The 16,964-nt window shown below is 56.1% G+C and overlaps 1 protein-coding gene across 1 annotated transcript; it reads left to right on the top strand.

The window, feature by feature from the left end:
• The first annotated feature begins 300 nt into the window (after positions 1 to 300).
• Positions 301 to 14,062, top strand: LOC135877930 (glycine N-acyltransferase-like protein 3). Its single transcript, XM_065403452.1, has 6 exons — positions 301 to 452; positions 9,079 to 9,208; positions 11,147 to 11,254; positions 11,576 to 11,702; positions 12,075 to 12,195; positions 13,579 to 14,062. The coding sequence occupies exons 1-6, from the start codon at positions 301 to 303 to the stop codon at positions 14,060 to 14,062; spliced, it is 1,122 nt and encodes a 373-aa protein (XP_065259524.1).
• The last annotated feature ends 2,902 nt before the right edge of the window (positions 14,063 to 16,964 follow it).

Here is a 16,964-nt window from a genome sequence, read left to right as displayed (position 1 = left end):
TGGCCAGTGAATTGTGCACTGACACATCCAACACAGGCTTGGGAGCGCTGATGATGCCAGCAGGGGAGAGCACCGAGCAGCATCCCATCCCTTTCTGAGCAGAAAATGGACTCCAAGTGAATGGAATGACGTCGTTATAGAACATGAATGCTCGGCAACTGTGGGTTGTCCGACAGCTAAGATCCTACCTGTTCAACCGGAGGCGCTGGGTACTGACTGACTGCCCCCCTTTAGCGTGGCTACACAGAACCAAAGGCACCAACTCTTGGTTGGTACGCTGGAGTACAGCCCTCCAAAGGCATGAGATGGAGACTCAACATGTCATGGGGGCAGACGCGCTATCCAGGCAAGAGGGCCCAGAGCAGATGCATTCGGAATAGCCAGTGGCTAGGCCTAGGGCATCAATGTCAGGAGGCGACAGGACACAGATGTGCCCAAACACGCCCAGGCAGGTACGTTACATGTCCAACAACCATTTTCTCACTATTACACTGATGGGGTCGTGTGTGATTGGTACATTCCTCAGGGTACAATCTGGACCGATGGACAGCTGTGTCCCCTCAGCTCTCCAATTTGGGGAGCCTTTTACATTGCTTCATTGTGAGAGCAGCCACTCCTGGCCTGTTCACACACGGCTTCTCGCATGGAAAATCACTCCCAGCTGAATATATGAGTGCTTCTAGCCAGCCACTCCTGAATTATATTGCAGAGTGACACTAGCAAATTCCCAGTCCTAGACTTGTCTCCAGAAATATGCGTTTTGTATTGCCCAGCTCTCTCCTTCTGGACAATACAAGCTCATAGAAAGTCCATCATTTCATTACTAGAAAATGACATGCACAAATCTTGTTATCTCAAGTGGAGGGTCCCAAACACTTCAATCCAAACACACTGGCTTAGATAAAACAACAAAACAAGTTTATTAACTACACAGAGAGAGAGAGAGATTTTAAGTGATTACAAGTAATGAGGCATAAAAGTCAGAATCGGTTACAAAGAAATAAAAGGTACAATGCAAACTAATACCTAACTTTACAAGCTAAGTGAACTTAAAGCAAATGGATTTCTCTCGCCGTGTATTCACGACTGTCTGGCTGGATTCTTTCAGCCAGGACGACTCCCCCAGTTCAGTGATGCTTCCTTTGTCTTTCAAACGTTATTGATGCCGTGAGTAGAGATGAGGAGAGAGAGAGAGGTGATTTGGGGCATCTGTTCCTCATTTTTACACCTTTAGCTCCTCTTTGAGAATCACCTCTAGCTGGGGTTCAGGCAACAGCGAGTCTGTTTGCCAAGATGTAAATTTCTCGCTCACATCCTTCTTCCTGTCAAAGAATGGCCGCTTAACTAAGTGATATAGTCCAGTTGATTTTGTTGACACCTGACTGACATGTCAATTTCCCTGTTTGCTCTGAGGAACTGATTTGGGCTGCTTCCCCAGATTTGAAATATGCCTTAGCAACATGGTAACTGAGCCTTCGTGGGTCACAACTGAGAATACCAAATTCAGGACCAACTGCTGAAAAATAGAGCTGATATGCCCCAAAGCTGGTGGCTATTCTCTCATGAGATATACCAAACCAGCAACAAAAGTAAATTGCTATTTCACCACACTGACTAACAAGCAGTCAGAACAGCAGTTTCCTTAAGCATTCCAGTCCTTGTATCGCCACCAAAAACACTAGACTTATAGATGAGTGGTTCTTTAAAGCCAATTTAATCTAATAACAGGTTCTTCTGATCCAAAGGACCATGCCCAGGTCAATATACAACTCAGATCTTACTCAAAAATCACAGTGTTGCCAGTCCTTTAGTATCTGAAATCTAAAGGTATATTCAAAGAAAGAAAGAAAGAAAAAGGTGAGAGTTAAAATTGGTTCAAGGAATCAAATAAGTACAATAACTGCAAAGTTCTTGGTTCAGGCTTGTATCAGTGATGGAATAAACTGCTCGCTTGATAAGTCTCTGGTTACTTCCAAATCATTGGAAGGACCTCAGTCCCTTGGTTAGAATGTTCCATTAGTACAAGTCCTTAGTCCAGAGGTTTGAGCTGGAAAGAGGCAAAATGGAGGTGTTTCCAGGGCCTTTTATAGCTTCTGCCATGTGGAGGGAAACCCATTGTTTCAAACAAAGCCCTCAGCACAGCTAGTAGAAAATTACAGGTAAAAGATGGGGTTTGGGATCACATGGGCAAGTCACGTGTCCAGGCATAATTTTGCTTAGTCACAGCAGGAAATCATTACCTATACCCCAGACAGCACCTTTGCAGGACAGTCCATTCAGTGTACATGGTCTCCCATGGTCCATTGTCAGTTAAGTGTTTCTTGATGAGCCACTTAATATGGGTCATTACACATACTGAATCTATTTCCCCATGTTAAGTATCCTCACACCGTCTTGTCAACTGTCTAAAATGGGCCATCTTGATAATCATTACAAAAGTTTTTTTTTTCTCCTGCTGATAATAGCTCATCTTAATTAATTAGCCTCTTACAGTTGGTATGGCTACTTCCACTTTTTCATGTTCTCTGTATGTATATATATTTTCTTATATATGTTCCATTCTATGCATCTGATGACGTGGACTGTAGCCCACGAAAGCTTATGCTCAAATAAATTTGTTAGTCTCTAAGGTGCCACAAGGACTCCTGTTCTTTTTGCGGATACAGACTAACACGGCTGCTACTCTGAAACCTTAATTTGAATAGTCCCTCCAGGATGTGCAGGCTAAATACCTTGTGGGTGTTACCCCAGGAGCAAACAGTTGAAATCCAGGTATAGAGCCAATACTCATAACTTCAAATACAAAATGATACGTGCATACAGATAGCATAATCATATTCAGCAAATCATAACCTTTTCATAGACATCTTACATGCCACATTTTGTACAAGATTTGTTGCAAATATGTAACAGTGGTTGCAACAATGATCTATATGGTCATATTTTAATCAGATAACATCACAAACATCATACAGCAGAATCTTATAACTTTACCTACAATGTTGCCACACATATTTTACCGTGACAATAATTATCAGCAAATTATGAGTTTTCCTATGATACCTCACAACGCATACTTTGTACAAAATTTATCATAGTCTTGTAAAAGTGGTGAACATTGGGGTACAGTGTGTCACAATGGTCTGCCAAGAGCTAAGAACTAGATTTCAAGCTCGTGGACCATTATGGTTATTGCAAGATGTTTGTATGGGAAACAGTTTACAAGCTATGTAGAATACTGGGTTGAACAACTGTTGAAGGGAGACATGTCACTTGAGGCGAGGTAGGTCTCAGAGCTAACTCAATCAATATTCAAAATCCTGAACATCCCTGGAGGCAGCACTTTGTTTACTGTCTGAGACCGGTGATCATCGCAGGGAGCAGATGCCAGAAAGCCAGGGATGGGAACCACCCCGCTCGGAGCTTGCCCCTTTTTACGAGGAGTTTGACCGGGTGCTGGGTGCTGTGCTCAGTGGAGTAGCCAGGGTCTAAGTGTAGGGGGAGCAAACATAAAAAAGGCACCCCCCCCCTTGGCTCCACCTCTGGCCATGCCCCCCCTTGGCTCCTCCCATTTCCCCCCCAGATTAACCCCGGGGCTCGGCTCAGGACTCCTGCGGGCTTCCCGGGGGTGTGGATACCCCCATCCCCCCGCGGTCCCGGGAGAGTCTCTCCTGCCCAGCCCGCTCTGCAGGTGTCCCCCGCCGAGCTGCGCCGCCCGGCCCCACCTGCGGGGTCCTGTCCCCCCCGCCCTGGGCTCCAGGCTCCTGCGCCGTGCCAGAGCCCCCCGTCCAGACAGTGCGGCCTGCGCCCCTGCGCTGCGGGCCCGGCCCCGGCCCCGGGGAGCCCCTTGCCCGGAAGGGACCCCCTAGTGCAAGGCACCAGACCCCCGCCGCTCACCTTCTGTCCTGCGCCGCCGCCTGTCCCCGGCCGATCCCGGCCCCGCGCTGCGGGCGGATCCCGGCTCCGGCTCCGGCTTGGGGCGGGGAGCGTTTGGCTGCCGAGCCCTGAGCCGCCGCAAGAGGTGGCTGCACCTGCGGCGATGTTGGGGCCGCGTGGGGCGCGATGGCCGAGCCGGCCCCCTCGCTCCTCCGGCCGTGCCTGCCGCCCCCCACCATGGCTCCTCCAGCCGTGCTGCCCCCAGCGCCGGCCCGGCTGTCCTGCGCCGCCGCCTGTCCCTGGCCGATCCCGGCCCCACGCCGCGGGCGGATCCCGGCTCCGGCTCCGGCTCCGGCTTGGGGCGGGGAGCGCTTGGCTGCCGAGCCCTGAGCTGCCGCAGGAGGTGGCTGCGCCTGCGGCGATGTTGGGGCCGTGTGGGGCGCGATGGCCGAGGAGCCATCCCCCTCGCTCCTCCGGCCGCGCCTGCCGTCCCCCCCCCCCCATGGCTCCTCCGGCCGTGCTGCCCCCCAGCGCCGGCCCGGCAGGCGCTGCTTTTGGGAAATGTGCTGAGGGGAAGCGGCTGTTTCCCCTGCACCCCACTAGCTACTCTACTGGCTGTGCTACACCCCCAGCGCTTCACAACAGCCGCGCCAGCCTGGACAGCGACCTTCTCACCCCTGAACCAAGCACAGGGCCAGTGGGGAGACAGCAAGCGCTGGATGAGGCGGCCAAAGTGATTCTCGGGCTCACTGTGGTCTCCAAGGCAGCTTTGCTGCCGGAGCAGCTGCAGCACATCCTGGGTCTCTACTCGGAGGGGTTTTCTGATGCCCCCCCCCCCCAGGGGCTGCCCACCGCGGAACCAGCATCAGAAACACAAGAGGCAGAGGTCGCCCCTGAGCCTGGTCAGTTTCTGGCGGCACATCTGTTATTAATCTAGGAATGGGAGGGATTTCCAATTTATTACCCAAAGCAGAATGTATTGCAAGCTGCAGGCAGCCGCATGTAGCCAGTAATGGCAGGTTGCTGGCACCACCTGGAATTCAAAATGGAGATTGGGAGCGCAAACAACACTGAAACAAGAATTTAATATTAAACTTGGACTAGAAACTCGAGCAATCTTTCAGAGCTGGGCCTAGATTTGCCAGTTGTGGTTGGACGTATTCCTGGAAGTTTCATCACATGACATAAAAGATTAATCTTTAATTCCTGGAGGGTTGGCAATCCTAGATGAACTGTGATGGGTTCAGTCACAGAGACGCCCTTGGGACTGCCACCTGATGTGCTGAGACTACCTCTGAGCCCGTTTTCCCTGCCAGCTTGGGACTCCAGAACCCTGTCTTGTTGAGCCAGAAATGCCAGTCTGCTCCAACACAAACCCAGGGTCTGAACCACGTGCCCCAAAGCTGCAGACTTAACTGAAAAGAGCTTAAGAAGTGTTCCTGTCTCTAGCACCCAGACACCCAGTTCCCCATGGGATCCAAACTCCAAATGAATCCGTTTTACAGGGTAAACTCATAAATTGTCCGCCCTCTGTAACACTGATAGAAAGATATGCACAGCTGTTTGCTCCCCAGGAATTAATTACTTGCTCTGGATTACTTAATAAGTAAAAAGTGATTTTGTTAAATACAGAAAGTAGGATTTAAGTGGTTCCAAGCAATAACAGACAGAACGAAGTAAGTTACCTAGCAAAATAAAACAAAGCACAGAGATCCAAGCCTAATGCAGTAGGAAACTAAATGCAGGTAAATCTCACCCTCAGAGATGTTCCAATAAGCTTCTTTGACAGACTAGACTCCTTCCTAGTCTGGGTCCAACAATCACTCCCAGCCCCATAGTTACTGTCATTTTTCCCCAGTTTCTTTCAGGCATCTCTTTGGGGTGGAGAGGCTACCTCTTGAGCCAGCTGAAGACAAAATGGAGGGGCTTCCAGGGCCTTATATAGTCTTTCTCTTGTGCCACATCACAGCCACAGAATGGGGTCTCTAGCCACCTGGGCAAGTCACCTGTCTATGAATGATTCAGCTTTTTGCAGGCCGACACCATTGTTTACATGTTAGTTTGAACAGTCCCAGAAAAGGTCAGATGAGGATTGGCGTCTCTCAAAGTCCATTTTTAGTTAAGTACTCCCAATTACTTGAATAGCCCCTTCACACTATGTTTACCAAATCTGCCTCACGTGCTTCCTACAGCAACGATCACATCCCTCAATATGCTGGCCATGCTCCTACTTATACAGCCCAAAATGCCGTTAGCCTTCTTGGCAACAAGGGCATACTGTTGACTCATATCCAGCTTCCCATCCACTGTAGCCCCTAGGTCCTTTTCTGCAGAACTGCTGCCTAGCCACTCGGTCCCTAGTCTGTAGCAGTGTATGGGATTCTTCCATCCTAAGTGCAGGACTCTGTACTTGTCCTTGTTGAAGCTCATTAGATTTCTTTTGGCCCAATCCTCTAATTTGTGTAGGTCCCTCTGTAACCTATCCCTACCTTCCAGCGTATCTACCATTCCTCCCAGTTTAGTGTCATCTGCAAACTTGCTGAGAGTACAATCCACGCCATCCTCCAGATCATTAATGAAGATATTGAACAAAACCATCCCCAGGACCAACCCTTGGGGCACTCCGCTTGATACTGTCTGCCAACTAGACATGGAGCCATTGATCACTACCCGTTGAGCCTGATGATCTAGACAGATTTCTATCCACCTTATAGTCCATTCATCCAGCCCATACTACTTTAACTTGAAGGCAAGAATACTGTGGGAGACTGTCCACTGCTTTCCCCTCATCTGCAGAGCTGGTTATCTCGTCATAGAAGGCAATTAGGTTAGTCAGGCATGACTTGCCCTTGGTGAATCCATGCTGACTGTTTCTGATCACTTTCTTCTCCTCAAAGTGCTTCAAAATTGATTCCTTAAGGACCTGCTCCATGATTTTTCCAGGGACTGAGGTAAGGCTGATGGCCTGTAATTCCCTGAATCCTCCTTCTTCCCTTTTTTAAAGATGGGCACTACATTAGCCTTTTTCCAGTCATCCGGGACCTCCCCCAATCGCCATGAGTTTTCAAAGATAAATTAATGGAGATATTGTATCTCCTAGAGCTGGAAGGGACCTTGAAAGGTCATTGAATCCAGCCCCCTACCTTCACTAGCAGAACCAAGTAGTGATTTTTGCCCCAGATTCCTAAGTGGCCCCCTCAAGGATTGAAGTCACAACCCTGGGTTTAGCATGCCAATGCTCAAACCTCTGAGCTATCCCTCCCCCCATAATGGCCAATGGCTCTGCAATCATATCTCCCAACTCCTTTAGCAATCTCAGCTGCAGTGCATGCGGCCCCATGGACTTGTGCTCGTCCAGCTTTTCTGAACAGTTCTGAACCACTTCTTTCTCCACAGAGGGTGGAAACACTTGGAAAAGATTTGCAGCTGAGATTCAGGAGAGGGAATCTGTAGGGAAGGATGCTTCCTGCTGCTTTTTCCTCCCCTGTTGGAGTTTCTTTTGTTTCCCGTCCTGCTTGATGACTCTGCTTGTTGCTTAAATGCAAACTAAGTAGAGCACCCATTCCTTTGTTGAGACAAGCTTGTTTGCCAACCTCAGGTTAGAGCACGTGTTAACACCATAAAGGGGAATCTTATCACTTCACGTACAATGTTGTCACACACATATTTTATCAGGGCAATACTGATCGGCAAATTATACATTTACAAATAATACCTTGCAAGGTTGTACAAAGATTATTACAACAGTGGGTACGCTGTGGACACAAGGGTACATTCTGTCACACTCCCCTACCTTCCCCCTTCAGTCCTTTGTTCTCGTGATGGGGTCTTTGCTCAGCTTCCCTGAAGTCCATAAAACATGGGGACTTGCTTTGTTTCTCTGGCCCCTTTGTTGATGTGGGTCAATTTCAACTAGTTCCTTAATGACTCCCTCCTCCACCCAGGCAGGGAGGTGACACCCACCTATGCCTCGTAGCCTGCCCTGAGAGCAAACTTGCTCCCTTTTCTCCCCCCAGGGTAACACTGCAACACAGAGGGGAAACTGAGGCACATACGGGGGTCATAAAATACTACAACAAATTCCCACTTTGTCACAGGGACCAATCCCCTGGTATTGTTGGTTTTTTCGCCCCACCTGGCTGATCTGACCCAAAGTGGCTCTATTCACCATGGTACTGTTTCCAGGACGCTGGGGCTTTCAAATGTGCTGAGAAGGCCCAAGATGAATCCTGGTATGTTATAGGAAATGCATTTCCTGCTGTGGGGCACTCACACTCAGGGTCATTGGCACCCCATTGTGCTGGGTACGGCACGGACACACAGTGACCAAGACCAGGCCGGCATAGCAGGGGGCTGTAGGTCGGGATTGAGGGGCATCGGTGGGGAAGGGGGGAAGGCAGCCCCTGCTCTCACTCTGCCCCTGGCCCTGGTCCATTCTGGGTGCACTTGCATTTCTCTGGAGGCCCCTCGACCTCTGCCCAGAGCAAAATCCCAATCAACTGTGCCATGCGGCTGCAGGGATGTCACCGCCTCTGGGCTCCAGGACTGGCAGACTCTGTTAATGGTTCATTCGCTGGGGGATAAGAGGCTGGAGCAGCCCCTGAAGGAGAGACAGACAGGGACCTTGCAGCTCCACAGACACCCAGGAACTGCTCCTTCCCCTGGCATAGAGTGACCCCAGGTGAGTGGGAGCCCCAGCCCTGTACGGACAGCCCTGGCATCACATGGCCTTACAGCAGCCTTCTTCTTGTGGGGTATCTGGTGAGCACAGGGGCTGTACACAGACGGGTGAGTTATTGTAGGGTCTCTGATGAGCGTGGGAACCATGCACAGATTGGTGAGTTATTGTAGGGTCTCTGGGGAACACAGGAGCTGCCGACAGACTGATGAGTTATGGTAGTGTCTCTGGTGAGCACGGGGGCCGTGCACAGACTGGTGAGATACTGTAGGGTGTCTGGGGAGCACAGGGGCTGCGCACAGACTGGTGAGATCTTGTAGGGTCTCTGGTGAGCAAGGGCACTGCATATAGACTGGTTAGTTAATGTAAGGTCTCTGGTGAACACACAGGGGGCTGTGCATAGACTGGTGAGCTCTTGTGGGGTCTACACAGTGTTTGCTATTTTGGCAGGGCTGGGAGCTGGCAGCTTGTCTCTGGGCTTGGGAGACAGTCACAGGGAACTGATGGGTCTCCTGTCCCCGCAGGCATCCCTCACATGGTCCCGCTGGAAGCTGTGAAGGCCCATCCCGGTCAGCGATGCTGATCCTGAGCTGTTCCTCCAAGCTGCGGCTGCTGGAGGGGATGCTACGGAGGGGCCTGCCTGACACGCTGCCGGTGACCAGGACTCGCCCGCCCCCGCAGGGCCAAACGCTCCCACCCTCGGGCTGGGCAGAGAGCAGGGGAAAGTCCCTCAGAGCCCCCTGGGTGATGGGGCACATATTGGGCTGGGGTGCAATCCCCTGGGTTGGGCTTACATGGAGGGCTGCCCCTCCACCTGGTCAGGGGGTAGCAGTTTGGGGGGCAGACCCTTTCTCCAGGTCGGGGGGCAGCAGTTCAGGGGCCGGGCAGGCTCTTATAGATCCACAGGGGATGTGCTGTACCCCAGCCTGTCACCAGTCCCCTGGGAGTGACCCCTGTAGTGGGCCGGGGCCCGAGGCTGCACACAGCTCCACAGGGGCAGGCCCGTGACCTCCACCACTGGGCCTTTGACACCAGCCCTCCCATCTCTCTCCGTGGCTCCCTGCAGCGAATCCAGCTGAGCATGGGCAGACACGGGCAGGGCATGGCCAAGGTTAAGACCCGGAATCGCCAGCAGGGGGGTCCTGGCCTGGGGTGAGGGCAACAGGTTAACCCCAGGAGGGGAAATGGATTCCTGGCATACACACAGCCCTCGGGTTGGGACAACCAGCGTAGGGGAGCCCCCTGCATCACCAGACCCTGGGACACCAGCAACCCAGAGACATGGCTGGGCTAAGACCAGCCTCGCAGGGGGACACACCTACACTGATCCCCGAAATGCTCAAGGGGTCACTTCCTACCCCAGCCGAGGGGTCAGGACACCCCAGGGTGCAGCCAAGATGGCCGACACATGGAGGAAGAGGGGGTCACGACCCTCCTCCCTCCCTGGCAGATGGGGGTGGGGAAATGCAGTGGCTGGATCCCATCCCAGTTTCAAACCCAAAGGTTTGGGGCGGGGAGCAAAAGGGTGTTGAGGCTGCATGAAAACTCCCCCCTGCCCCCTGCTAGTATCAGTGAACAGACTTGCCCTAAGGGTGGATGTGAGACTGCTCTGAGCTGGGTATTGGAAAGGGTGAGTTTGAGTCGAGCCAGCTGTGAGCATGCTGACCGTGCCTGGTAGGACAGGGATGGGGAAGATGCTGTGGCTTCTATGGATAGCATTTGTGGGTTCAAACTTCACCAGGACGGTCACTGGTTACAGTGACCCTGCCCAGTGAAGAGATGAAATAAAGTAGGATTTTTCTGTAATATTTTTACAACACTATGTGTGCCTCAGTTTCCCCCTATGTGTTGCATGGCTACCCAGTTGCGGGGGCGAGGGTGAGGATTAAGTTTACGCTCAGGGCAGGCTAAGAGACATAGGGGTGGGTGTCACCTCCCTGTGAGGGTGGAATAAAGGGTCCTTAAGGAACTTGTTGAACTCAACCAAATCCCCAAGGGGGCCAGAGAGACAAGGCAAGCGCTGCTGACTCCTGGATTTCCCCGCCTCTCAGCCGGGAGGCTGAGCAGAGACCCCAGCTCGAGAGCACAGGACTGGGAGGTGGGGGGTGCTGGACAAAGATGGAGGCTCTCACCTGGAGCTGGCCAAGGAGGTCAGACGGAGACAGAGACAGCCTGGAAAGGGACTTTCAGTCCAGCTTGGCTGGGCCCTGGCTGACCGCAATGGACACTGCTTTACCCCCGTTCTCTCTGCTGACCTAAGACCGCTCCGTGACTCATAAACCAGCCTGGCTTGACAATGCTGCCGGGTGTCACTGCAAACACAGGCTGGGGTGTGGGAGCCCCGAAGAGCGGCCAGGTCTCTCCCGGGGTCTGGCTCAGTGGGAGGCACCGGGCAGAGCTCGCGGGGTGGAGCAGGAGGGCTGGAGCCCAGAGGCTCCATCTCAGAGGCGGTGGCCTGCCCTGCAGGAAGAGTGGGGCCCCTGGGGGGTGGCACTTTGAGGGCTCCTCCAAGGGGCAGAGTAAAAGCTGGGGCCCAGCATCGATCCTGGGAATCCGGGACATCCCCGGACTCTGACCCCTGTGTCTTGGCAGGTCTACGGCGCTGTGATGCATGTGAACCGCGGGAACCCGGCTGGCCAGGAGGTGCTGGTGGATTCATGGCCAGCGTTCAAAATGGTCCTGACCCGGCCACGTAGAGAAGTGCGGCTTTTGCTGGTCCCCTCCCATCGGCCGCGCTCCCCTCCCCCGCCTGACCCCATCGCTGCCCCGCTCCCCTCCCCCGACTGACGCCATCACTCCCCCACTCCCCTCCCCCGCCTGATGCCATCTCTGCCCCGCTCCCCTCCCCCGCCTGATGCCATCTCTGCCCTGTTCCCCTTCCTGCGCCGTTCACAGGATCCCTTCCCCCTCCTCAAACTCTTACTTGGGGCTCGCTGTGCCCTGCTTCCCCGATGCCGTCCCTGAGGGTCATGGGGGGAGGGCAGAGGCTGCGCTCACCCACAGACAGTGTCCCCCCTGCAGGTGGCGCGAGACCCAAGCGATTATTTCACCAACTTGTATATGACCTTCTACCGGGACGAGGGCGCCTGCCGGGCCCTGCTGGAGAACAGCCGCACCGTGGACTGGGGCCAGGCCTTCCAGATACAGGGTGACCCCCTCCAGCCCCGCTCTGTCCAGCACCTGCCACATGGGGGGCAGGACCACTCCCCCTCCCACAGGCCAATAGTCCTGAGGAGCCTGTCTGGGCCCCTACCCCCCCCCCCACAGGCCAATAGCCCCGAGGAGCCTGCCTGGGCCCCTCCCCCCCACGCGCCAATAGCCCCGAGGAGCTCACCTGGGCCCCTTCTCCATCCAGACCTGGGATCCTGAATGCGCCAAGCTTGGGAACCCCCGGTTGGGTCATGCCGGCTCACAGTGGCCCTTGGCCCCTCCCTGCTGCTCTCCCCTACCAGGCTGGGCCCCCCACGTCCATGGGGACCTTTCAGGGGCCCCTGCTGACAGCGCATGGCTGTCCCTGCAGGGCTGCAGGACGGGCTATACGAGACCATCAGGGACATCACCAGGGCCAGGGGGCTTGAGATGGAGACGTATCCGCACCGGCTGCTGTTGCACCCAGACCCACCTGCCATGCCCCAGTACCGGTAGGTGCCCCCGAGATATGGGGTGTGTGAGAGAGAATGGGGCAATGTACACAAGCAGCCTGTGCTAGATGGAGGGGGGAGCGCGGCTGGGGGAAGGGAAGGACCCCGGGGTGCCAGGCCAGAGGCCTCCATTGTGCCCTAGATCTGGTGGCAATGAGTTCCCCAGGCTAACGGTGCTGGCAGAGTGAGGGCATCACCACGGCCCCACACAAAGCCCCAGGCCTTGGGCACATGCTGCCAAGGATTTCCCATCCTGCTCCGGGGCAGGGCTGAGTCAGCCCTAGAGCTTCGCCAGGGGGCAGGGGCAGCCCAGCCTGGCCAAGGAACCTCCTTGGTCCCAGGATGGGGAGAGCAGGGGGAGGGGCAGCCTGTAACCCTTCAGTATCCTGGGACGGGCAGCCAGGGGTCCTTGACCCCAGAGCTGTCCCCTCTCAGGGGGGGGGGCTCCAAGCACAGAGCCCCCTGGTCCCTCCTTTCCTGTCAATGGGTAAGTCTCCGGGAAGGGTGTTCGCTGCCCACTGAGCCCTGGTGCTTTCATCTCAGGGAGCTGAGCTTAGCCAAGGCCCATTGGCACCGATGACTCTGCTGGGGCTGGACTGGGCCTTGTCAGACAGCCCCTGTGCTGAGGCCGCGGGAGTGTGTCGATCCCCTCCCCGCATGTGCCAGGGCCTGACTTGATCCCGTCCCCCCAGGGCTCCCCCTTCTCCCCCACGCCAGGTCTATCCTCTCTCAGCCTCCCCCCATTCTCCCTGTGCCAGGTCACTCCCCCTCCAGCCTCCCTCCCCTCCATGGGGGACACTGGGAGGAGCGATATGAGGGCTATAGCCACCCCAGAATTTGCCATAGCCTCCCCTCCCAGTGCAAAGGCCCAACGTTACGCAGCAGTAAGGATGGCAATGCCATACCATGCCACCCGTCGGTCTCGGCTGCTTCTGGCGATGGCGCTGCCTTCCGAGCTGGGTGGCACACCCCTCCCCCACAGGATACATTCCATGCCCCCCAGTTTGAGATTCGGCAACCCCCCATCCCCTCCATTTTTCTGTCCAGCCCATCTCAGCCCCACAACTGGGAAGAGGATGGCATCACTGGACACTGCTCCTCTCTTATGCCATGTCATACCAGCTCAATTTCTGCTCCCCGGGCTCATTCCCTTGTACCCCCAGTTCACTGCACCCCACGCCCCAAGCTGGGTCAATATCCCCCTATGTTCACACCTCCCATGTTTGGTTGCTCCCCGCTCCCCTCCCCTAGACTTACCCCTTCTCCTGCTGGTTCTATTCCCCCTGCCCCCCACATGCTGACATCCTCCCCTTGCCAGGTCAACCCCCTCTGTGCTCACCCCACCCCGTCCTGTGTCTCTCTCCCCCCTGCCCTGTCTTGCAGGCCTGACAAGGGGCTCAGGCTGGCCCCCATGTCCCCCGCCCACGCCATGCTGCTCAGAGACACCTGGAACTTTGGGGGGAACAGCCGGAGCCTGCGGTACCTGTGCCTCCTGATCCGCCACTTCCCCAACGCCTGCCTGCTGGCCCCTGAGGGGACCCCCATCTCCTGGTCCCTCACCGACCAGCTGGCTGCCCTGACGCACGGTTACACCCTCCCGGAGCATCGCGGCCAGCACCACATGAAGCTCGTGGTGGGGATGCTGGCGGCACAGTTGCATGCCCGCGGCTTCCCTGTATACACCCGAGTGCTGCCCCACAACGAGCCTTCACTGCACACCCTGCAACGCCTCGGCTTCCACATCCTGCCTGGGGTGTTCTCCCGGCTGGTGGTGAGGCCTGGGTTCACCCAGTCCCAGCCAGCCAGTGCCCGGGACTCGGCCCAGGACCCTGCGCCAAGCTCTGGGGAACGGCGACACGCCCAATAGCACATAGCATGGGGGGAGAGGAGAGGAGGAGAAGGGGACACGGCCTAGGGCCCTGCACCCAGCTCTGGGGGACAGCCACGCTCCAGCAGTACATAGCCCTGGGGGAGGGGAGGAGATGGGGACACAGCCCAGCCATGACCAGGGACCTGCCACCCCTGAAAAGGATACACATTGACCAGCCACCAAGGGAGCTCAGCTGTCAGCCCTTGGGAAGCCGGGGCCTAGTAGAGGAGACTATCTCATGCTCCATTATCCCCTGGAGCAGGGCAGAGGCTCAGTAGGGGATGCTCTCCCCGGCAGTCAGTGCTGGCCCCAAAGAGAGCAGGGTGAGGGCTCAGCAGGGGGCGCTCTCCGCTCACAGTCCTGCCCCCGTGCCCTGTGCTGTGGGCTCAGCAGGGGGCGCTCTCCCGCTCCCTTCCCCAGGCAGTTTGTTGCTCGGCTGGGGCTGTGGTGGTGGGGGGGTCCCCTTTCCAGGAGCTGCGCCTGGTCTTGCCAGAGCTTTGGTGCAAGCTCCCTTGGGCTCCAACCACATGTCCCAGCTGTGGCCCTCCCCTTACCTCCCCTGTGGTGATAGGGGGCAGGTGCTGGCCTTGCACGGCTGCTCCAGGGTCAGCAGGCAGCTGGAAAGCCAGTCCAGGGCTTGTGTTGATGATGGTGCACTACACGTGGGAGGGGAGTGGCCATAGGACCCCATCGTAGAGCCCTGCTGGGCCGGAACACAGGGAGGAGCATCCGCTCTTCTCCCTGCCCCCCAGAATGGACGTCCTCGGCCCTGGGCAGGTGACTTGGGACTGACTTGCCTCCTGCCAGGCTCAGTGCACAGGCTGCTCCTCCCCGTGTAGCTGGGCCCAGGTGCAGAGCCAGTGAGCCATTGGGTTGGGGGAGAGGACCCCCCACACGCAGCAGACATGGCAGGTTCTCCTCCCCCTTGCCGGTAGGTCAATAGCAGTGTGGAGAGGGGGTGGGGCACTCTGGCTCCTTGCAGGCCCCAGGGACACGCATCCCCTTCCTCTCAGGGGGTGGGACAAAGAGTGAATTTTCTGTAATAGTTTTGATGCCTGTGTGCCTCAGTTTCCCACTGTACTATTCATGTCTGCCCAGTGGGTGCCAAAGAGTTAAAAAGCCTCTCCTGGGGCAGAGCAGGGACAGGAGGGGGAGTGTCACATGGCTGGGGAGCAGGAACTGGGCGTTCAGGATCAAAACCAACCCAGATCAACGGAGGCTCCACAAAGAAGAGGAGCTGGCGTTCGGTGGGACTCAGGAGCTCCCAGCTAGGACTGAAAGAGATGGAGACAGGATCCATTTTTGGCTCTTCAGCAGCTTGGCTGGGTGGGGCCCTGGCCTGTGTCTTCACCTTCACTTCTCTCTGCTGCCCCAGGGACCTCCCAGGCCGGGTTCCCGGGGACCAATAAACCGTGTGCTGTGTGGAAAAGGCTTTGGGATGTCACTGCAAACACTGGCTGGGGACACTGGTCCCCAAAGAGCAGCCAGGTCTCTCCAGGGGTCTGGCTCAGTGGGACGTGGTGAAGCAGGGGGGCTGGAGCCGTGTGCTCGGCCCTGGAGGAAGAGAGACCCCTTCGGGGGCTGGCACGTCACAGGGTTCCTCCAAGGAATGGTTTAAAAGCTGGGGCCTAGCACCGATCCTGGGGAGGCATGACCGGGAGCAGCGCTGTGGGTCCCAGCCGGGGGCACCCGGCCAGTGTGGGGTGTCTCCTTCACAGCCAGAACCGACAGCAGAGAAGGGGGGGCACATCTGCAGGCAGACCCGGGGTAGAGCCAGCCCTGCCCCCAGCCAGGGCACAGTCCCACCAGGGCACAGCACTCTCCCCGCCGGCCAGGGAGCTCTCCCCCCAGAGCAGTGCCCCCACCCCCAGCCGGCCGGCCTGCGTTGCCCCATAACTTTGACTCTCAGACTTGCACACAGTCTCCATTTCCCAAGATTGAATCATTATTTTAAAAACTGTATAGAAATCACCACTCTCCCATCATTCCGTGCATCTGGCCCAGCCTCTGGCCCAGCTCCGGCCTCAGCGGAACCGCTTCTCCTCCCACACGTACAGCTTCCCCGCAGGCACCTTCCGGAAAAACAGGCTCTTGCCTCGGCTCATGTTCCCCTGCACGGAGAGGAGAGGAGACGGCTGTCAGGGTGCCCTGCCCTGCCCTACCCTGCCCCGGGGCAGCTTCCCTCTGCCTGTCACCCAGGCCCCAGTCTGTCTAGCCCTTCCCCACCCCCAGCCTCCTACCCACACAGCAGGGCCAGCGCTTCCCAGCCCTTCTGTAACCCCCACCCTGAGAGGAGTGCCAGGCACGGCTGCCCCACACACGGCGTCGCTGCGCTATGGGGCCGGGGCGAGGCCGGGACGTACCTCCTTGAGCAGCTGGCTCCAGCAGTCTAACCAGGAGAAGGAGTTGGGTGCGTGGGGGGGAGTCCACCAGCCAGCCTGAAAAGAGGAGAGGAGGGAGGAAGTAGCAGTGAGCCGTGTTCCATGTGCCCCGGGGCCCACCCCTCGCATGGGGACTGGGCCACACGCCCACCGTACTCCGGCGTGGACACAGCCCTGCTCCGAGCCTGCAAAGTCAGCTCAAGCTGTGCCCCACCACGGCCTCTGCAGCAGCCAGTCGCCCGGGGGGATACGGTTTGTTGTTTCCAGGTGTGCATCAAGGGGAGGAAGACATTGGGTGTAATTCATGAAAAATTAAACACAACATAGTTAGAGATATTAACCATACTTTGCATAACCACGGGCCAATGCACAAAAAATGTTGTGTTTGTTATCTTAGCAGTAAATTGAGAGGCACCCTGGGGTCGGTGGCTGTCCAAACACACGCTGAGATATTGGTAAACAGATGTGCTGCAGTGGGGGCATATCCCGATACCTCCCCTTCCCAACAGATGTGTTGA

This window comes from Emys orbicularis, chromosome 4, assembly GCF_028017835.1.
Source record: "Emys orbicularis isolate rEmyOrb1 chromosome 4, rEmyOrb1.hap1, whole genome shotgun sequence".
NCBI lineage: Eukaryota > Metazoa > Chordata > Testudines > Emydidae > Emys > Emys orbicularis.
Note: the sequence above shows the minus strand (reverse complement) of the source record. Positions and strands in the feature narration are given on the sequence as shown.

Bases quoted from the DNA above. Each gene is read 5' to 3' on its own strand.
- LOC135877930 (XM_065403452.1), top strand. From the start codon at position 301: ATGAGATGGAGACTCAACATGTCATGGGGGCAGACGCGCTATCCAGGC. The intron at 9,209-11,146 runs GTGACCAGGACT...GTGTCTTGGCAG, and splicing joins GCCTGCCTGACACGCTGCCG to GTCTACGGCGCTGTGATGCA. The intron at 12,196-13,578 runs GTAGGTGCCCCC...CCTGTCTTGCAG, and splicing joins CCTGCCATGCCCCAGTACCG to GCCTGACAAGGGGCTCAGGC.